General features: G+C 32.3%; 1 protein-coding gene across 1 annotated transcript; it reads left to right on the top strand.

The window, feature by feature from the left end:
• Positions 1–449: 449 nt before the first annotated feature.
• On the top strand, positions 450–3772 carry LOC110817422 (PLATZ transcription factor family protein). The gene is made up of 4 exons (XM_022045956.2): positions 450–821; positions 2323–2397; positions 2528–2665; positions 3400–3772. The coding sequence occupies exons 1-4, from the start codon at positions 597–599 to the stop codon at positions 3742–3744; spliced, it is 783 nt and encodes a 260-aa protein (XP_021901648.1). The 5' UTR covers positions 450–596; the 3' UTR covers positions 3745–3772.
• Positions 3773–6976: the final 3204 nt, after the last annotated feature.

The raw sequence follows: 6976 nt of genomic DNA, 5'->3' as shown, positions 1-6976 counted from the left end.
TTTTTTTTATGCATAACGTGAGTCTTAAATTGTACTTTTATTTTATTAAAAAAATAATCGTTTTCATATAATTTATAAAGACAAAAATTTGAGTTGAATTTTATATTTTGTGTGTTTTTGCTTCTTTTTTTTTTTTTTCTTCTAAACTCTACTATTTACCAGTATATAAATATCACTTATTTATTTAAATATATAAAATTTTTCTCTCAAAATATGCAAATATGTATATGATTAATTACATCAGGGTATTCTTGATTTTCAAAAAATCAAAAATAAAAAAAGACATATATACTCTCTCTCTCTCTCTCTCTCTCTCTTTCTCTCTCTCTCTCTCTCTCACTCTCACTCTTCTGCCACTCACCCTCTCACTCTACGCTCTAGAGCAGCAGTGCTCTCTATAAACGACAATAATTCTGGAACCTGCTGTGTGTATGTATCCATATAAATATACTACACAACCTCACCAAGTAAACCATGTAAAAGCCTTTTGGTAGGGTTTTCAAAAATCAATTTGAACTCGTACAAAAACATTTCTCGTTGGAATTGCAACTCTTTAAACAAATTGAAAAAGAAAAAACACCAACAACCCCAAGAAAATGGTGAAAGAGAGCAGTAGCACTACAACAGGTGATGTTGATGAATTGATGAACATGGTGGTCAAGCCTGCATGGCTTGAGGGATTAATGGCACAGACCTTTTTTGGGGCTTGTGGACTCCATGAAAATTGCAGGAAGAATGAGAAGAATGTCTTTTGCTTGCTCTGTTGCCTTAGTATCTGCCCTCACTGCCTCCCTTCTCATCGTTCCCATCCTCTCCTTCAGGTACAATCTCATACATACATGTACACACACACACACACACACACACACACAAATATATATATATATATATATATATCTATATATATATATTTCTTGTGTTAAAACAGGTTTTCCTAAGGGCCTCCACCCTCAATTCTCAGATGGGTCATTGCAAATTTTGTGTTTTTCTTTTTTGCTTTTTACTAAGCGGCAATTCTCTTGGTCCTTTTTGTTTTTTCTTGTTAGCCTTCCATCAATTTTTTTGGAGTATAGTTTTGTTCTTGTTGAATTCCCATTGAAGGTGAAGAAGGGTTCTTCTTCATTCTTAAAACGGGTGAATTCACGGGATCTTGTTCTTATGATTCTTCTCGAATTGAAAAAGACAATTTCTACCCCAATTCTTTGATTTGATTTCACACTCAAGCTCTTTCTTTGGTTAACTTTTGTATTGCAATTTGCCAAATTGGTTTTGAATTCTTGAGCTTTTTTTTTAATTTTTTATAATGATCTTCTCTCGTGAGTTACTTTTTCCGTTTGTCTCTTTTTCCACCCATGATTTGTCATTGTAATTTAATTGCTGCTAGCTTCTTGTGCTGTCTTTGAATTCAATATCCACTCAACAATCCCACGTTTTTGAATACGCGGAGATTGATCTTTTAGAATGGTGTTTTATGATATAAAATGCAATGAAATATAATCATAAATTTGTTTCGTTGAATTTTTCTCCATGCAATTTTTTCTTTTCCTCAAATCAATTCACTGTTCATCCTTGAACTTATCAACAAGCATGTGCTCCATTTCTACACAGTCCTCAACTATTGCTAATATAATTTCATGCACATCTCAGATTTTTCCTTTTGCCAATTTGTAATTCCAGTCACCTCGGCTTTTCCCTTCATCTTTTCATTCTTGCTGTTTCTTTCAATCCTTCCAAAATTTCCTACTGTGTTGGTTTTACTTAAAGATTTTGGATTCCCCCTTTTTAAACAATCTCATTTGCTAATTGTATACAAAGAGTTTTATCATGTGTGGGTTGATTCTTACTTTTTGGATTTGGTTTGTTTCCCATATTTGGTAGATTTCTTTTCTATCCATTTCCTCTGCAAAGGTTTCTCAGCTGTTGCTTTCAAAGAAAGCGAAAGTTTGACCAGTTTTCATCCATGAATATTCATTCTCTCAATTATTTATTATTTCAATTATTGTTATTGATAGGAAAATTTTCAGTTTTTTACCATCTTCACTTTTTATTCTTATCCCAGTTCATTTATTTTCTTCCAATGGAAATACAAGTAGGTTTTCCCCAACTTTTTCAACGTGGAAACAGGAGTTTTTATCTATTTACCACAAACAATTAATTGCTGATTACTACTCTACTCCTCTCACATACTGTTTTACCACAAACAATTAATTTCTCATCCCCTTTCTTTTTTTTTTTTTTTTTTTGAACTTATAGAATCATGGGAGTAATTTTTGTTTTAACAAAAACCCAGTTCAGATATTTTGACTTGGAATTCAATGGCAGGTGAGAAGATATGTTTACCATGATGTAATTCGACTGGGTGATCTTGAGAAGCTCATTGACTGCTCCTATATTCAGGTAAAAAAAAAAAAAAAAATTAGGAATTCTAATAGAAAAACTTGTTGATGGGTTTTTCTTTTTATATGAAAAAGATATTAATTTTGTCAATAATATGTAAAAAAAATTAGTAAGTTTTGTTGTGTGGCAGCCCTATACAATTAATGGAGCCAAAGTGATATTCTTGAACCAGAGGCCACAGTCCAGGTCCAAGGGCTCTGCAAATATCTGCTTCACTTGTGACAGGATTCTGCAAGAGCCATTCAACTTCTGTTCTCTGTCCTGCAAGGTCCATTTCTAATTTCTTACTTTATTGATTGATTGATTCCTTTTCCTTTTTTTCTTTTCTTTTAAATTTTTTTCCTTTTGGGGGCTGTGGAGATCTTTTGGTAACTTGTGTTATTAGGGTTTTTTTTAGTGCTTCTTCCTCATCACACTTACAATATAATTAGTACATAAACCCTTTACACAAATTAGGTCAATTTTCTAGTTGCCATTCTGGGAAAACTTCTCTTTGTGGGTAATTGCTTTTACCAGTTGCAAATTCACTCAGATATTAATTTCACTTGGATGTGACTTTATTAATATTTAATAAAATACACAGCTGGTCTCATCTCACTCACTCTCTCTCTCTCTTTCTCTCTCTCTCTCTCTCTCTCTCTCTCTCAATATGCTTGTGTGTGTTTTCAACTGTGTCCTTTTCTTGTTTAATCTTCTGGGATATTGCAAATTGCTGGTAGCTGTAATCCAATGAAGTTGCCAATACTTAGAACCAATTAATTAGACATAGAAATTGTTCAATTACACTCTTATTTTTAACCATCTTACTAGCTATTAAAAAAATAGTGGTTCCTGTACTCTACTTAAAATTAATATTTATAACAGAATATAAACATATGTTTGTACATTCAATGGGATATTCATATTTTATCTTATACAAACTTGAAATCAACCAGTCACATGCTGTAAATATTTCAAATTATTTTAGCTGAGGAGTGTAGGATAATTTTCTTTTTCATGCAGGTTGATCACTTGGTATGTCAAGGCGAGGATCTATCTGGTATTCTCTACAAGATTGATGAATCAGACTTGGCATTCTCGCAATTTGAGGGATTGAGAGTGGACAGTTCCGAGATCGCAGAAGACGATTGTCAAATTACTCCCAACTCCATCTTGGAGGATCCATTGCAGTACAGAGGATCATCTTGCTCTTGCTCCAGCGAGACGACGGGTAATTCTGGAATTTCACAACAGGAAGAAATTATAAAGAAGAAGAAAAAGAAAAACAGTGGGTTCCTGCCGGGTATAGTTAATCTTTCCCTCGGCAATAGAAGGAAGGGTGCTCCTCAGAGGGCTCCACTCTCTTGAATCAAATCAAAAATTAAAAAGAAAGAAGTCTAGAGATGAGCAAAAAATAAAATAAAATAAAAATGGAATGATTTGGAGGATGTATAAGTTTTTGTTTGTGTGTGTTTTGATGGGAATTTGCATGGAGCGGATGGATTTGGATTTTGGGAGGAGCATTTCCATTACCCAATTTATATAGGTGGAATATGTGAAGGGGGTTTGATTAAAATGGGTTTGCAAGGCTCTTCGTACGCCACCAATTTTGTATCAATGTAATGGAATTTGCATCGCCGTGTATATGGATATATCATATATACATATCTATAATATATTTGCATCGTCGCCTGCAGTATATTTTCTTCGATGATAGGTTTACATGGTAGGTATTTATTTAGTAGAGCTGTTGCGTATTGAGGTACAATTTTAGTAGTACCCCGTAGGGTGACCCATTGCCAAAGAGCATCATCATCCGCTACCCACAATTAGGTTTGTTCTTTGTTAGGGATCCGCATAACTTGTATTGCAAGTAATTGTTGGTAGGTGGGTGGTGGATCCTAAAACTCTTCTACCTTGCTGCTAAGAGGAATGGATTGAGCTTTCTTTAAGTACGTTAAGCTACCTACCCATATATATATATATATATATATATGTATGTACATTCATTCTCCAAGTTTGGCCTTCTATTCCCTATAACGTCCCAATACCCAGATCCATTTCGCTGTTGCTGACCAGACTTCCTCTTTTTCGCTAGGGACCATATAGATTTCTTTGGATGATTCCCTTCATGCATTGCATGCAGATTTTACAAAGATCCACTAAGTACGCATCATTTGACTATAAGATATTATAGTGAAATTCAATTATGTATCCAGTTATGATCGGATAATAATAACCTTGGGTAATATAATAAATTGAAAAATATAAATATATGTGCATTACTCAGTTTCATTTAATTTAAATTGTAAATTCTATTTATTTTTATGAACTATTCATTTCTCATAAAGTTCACAAAAAAAAAAAACATCAAAAAATAGTAAGTATTAAGTAGATTGTAAATCTTCTATTCTACAGATATTATAAAATAAATAATATGTATAAATGTAATATAAAAAAAAAAAAAAAAAAAAGTCATTTATCTTATTTTATTCAATAATATAGAAACAATGGAGGAGGAAGAGGAAGAGGAAGAGGTAACAGTTTTAGGCCAAATTAAGAGAAGATATGATAAGTCAAATGTTGACTATAATAATTGTCACAAGTTTGGGCACTATTGATGGGAATATTATGGTGCTCCCAATCATGTTGAAGAGAAGGTCAACATTATTGATGACATGAAAGATTTTGAAGAACCCACTTTGTTGTTGGCACTCAAAGATGACAAGAAAAGTGGTGAATGGACAATGGTCTATACAATCACATGTGTGGAGACAAAGATAAGTTCATAAAGCTTGATGAAAAAGGTGCATGCAAATGTTTCTTTCGAAGATTCCTCAAATATTCAAATTTTCAAAAAAAAATGTGTTATTTTAATCTCTTTAAGTAATGAATGAATGTCATAAACTTATTACTGATCTGTACTATATAGCTAAATTAAACAATGTTTTGAATTTAAGACAACTACTTGAAAAAAGATATGAGATTCATATGAAAGATCAATGTCTTTAGTTTAGAGATTAATATGTTAATTTGATTACTAAGTTATTCGTGTCAAAGAACATTATTTTTTTTTTTTACTAAATCTCAAAATAATTGACGCAAACTTCTTGAAGATGAAGCATGGTGTTGGCATATGAGGTATGAACACTTGAATTTTGGAGCACTCAATTTTAGGAGACAAACACATGGTGAAATGAATACCTTTCATCAATCATGAACATCATTTGTGTGAAGCATGTCTACTTGGCAAATATTCAAGAAAATGTTTTTCAAAAATAGCCATATCAAGACCAACCGAGCCTCTTCAACTTGTTTATACTAACGTGTGTGGACCCACGACACCATTATCATTTGGTAAAAATAAATACTTAATTGTTCTTTATTGATGATTATAGCCAAAAGACTTAGGTTTATTTTTTAAGCCAAAATCAAGGCATTTAAATCATTTAAAAAGTTAAAGGCTCTTATAAAAAATGAAAGTGGCTACATAATTAAATCCTTGAGGTTTTATAGAGGAAGTGAATTTGCATCTAATGAGTTTCATGCATTTTGTGATTGCATGGAATTCGTCGTTCTCTAATTGTTCATAGATCTCTCCACCAAAATGGTGTCACTAAAAGAAAGAATAGAACTATTCTTAATATGACTAGAAGAATGTTGAAAAAATTATGGTGGGTCAAGTGTTGAATTTGATGAAGGGGCAGCATGGAGGAACTAGGATAAACGAATTGAAAAGACATGATTTTTTCTTTTACTTTGAATATGAAGATGAGGATACCATTACATCAATTCAAGACCCCTCATAGTCCCTCTATCCATGGTGAAAGTTCAAGTAGATGTACCAGAAAATGAAAAGTATTCATGACATCTATGATGAAATCGATGAAATCATTAACTTTGATGTGAATAATTTATTTTGTTTTTTATTGACAGTAAGCCTTTAAATTTTGGAGAAGCTATGAAAGACAAACAACGGAGATAAATAATGGAAGAAGAAATCAAAGCTATCAGAAAGAATAATACTTGGGGATTGTCAACACTCCTCAAAAACCATGAAACTATTGGAGTAAAATGTGTGACAAGACAAAGAAAAATATAAGCGCATATATGGAAAAGTATAAAGAAAAATTTATTGTTGAATGTAATAAGCAAAGGCATGAAATAAACTATAAAGAAGTTTTTACACCTGTTGTTTGCATGGAGACAATTCATTCGTTTATTTATTTGGTAACTCAAAAGAGATAAAATTTTTCAACTTGATGTGAAGTAAGCTTTCTTGAATGACTATCTTGAAGAATAATTCTATATTGAATAGCCTATGGGTTTTTTGGCTAAGGAACATGGAGATAAAGTCTTAAGATTGAAAAAATACACTATATTGACTAAAACAAGCACCAAGAGCAGGGAATAATCGCTTTGACAAATATTTTCAAAATAATGGGTTTAGTTGTTATAATCATGAGTATGCTCTTTATGTTAAGTCTTATGATAGTGGGGATATTTTATTCGTTTGCCTCTATGTAAATTATCTTATTTTATTAGTAGCAATCCTAGTTTGTTCAAAAAGTTCAAGAAAGCTATGGTGACCGAGTTTGAG

Source organism: Carica papaya, chromosome 2 (assembly GCF_054855325.1).
Source record: "Carica papaya isolate Zhongbai chromosome 2, ASM5485532v1, whole genome shotgun sequence".
In the NCBI taxonomy this organism is placed as follows: domain Eukaryota; kingdom Viridiplantae; phylum Streptophyta; class Magnoliopsida; order Brassicales; family Caricaceae; genus Carica; species Carica papaya.
Note: the sequence above shows the minus strand (reverse complement) of the source record. Positions and strands in the feature narration are given on the sequence as shown.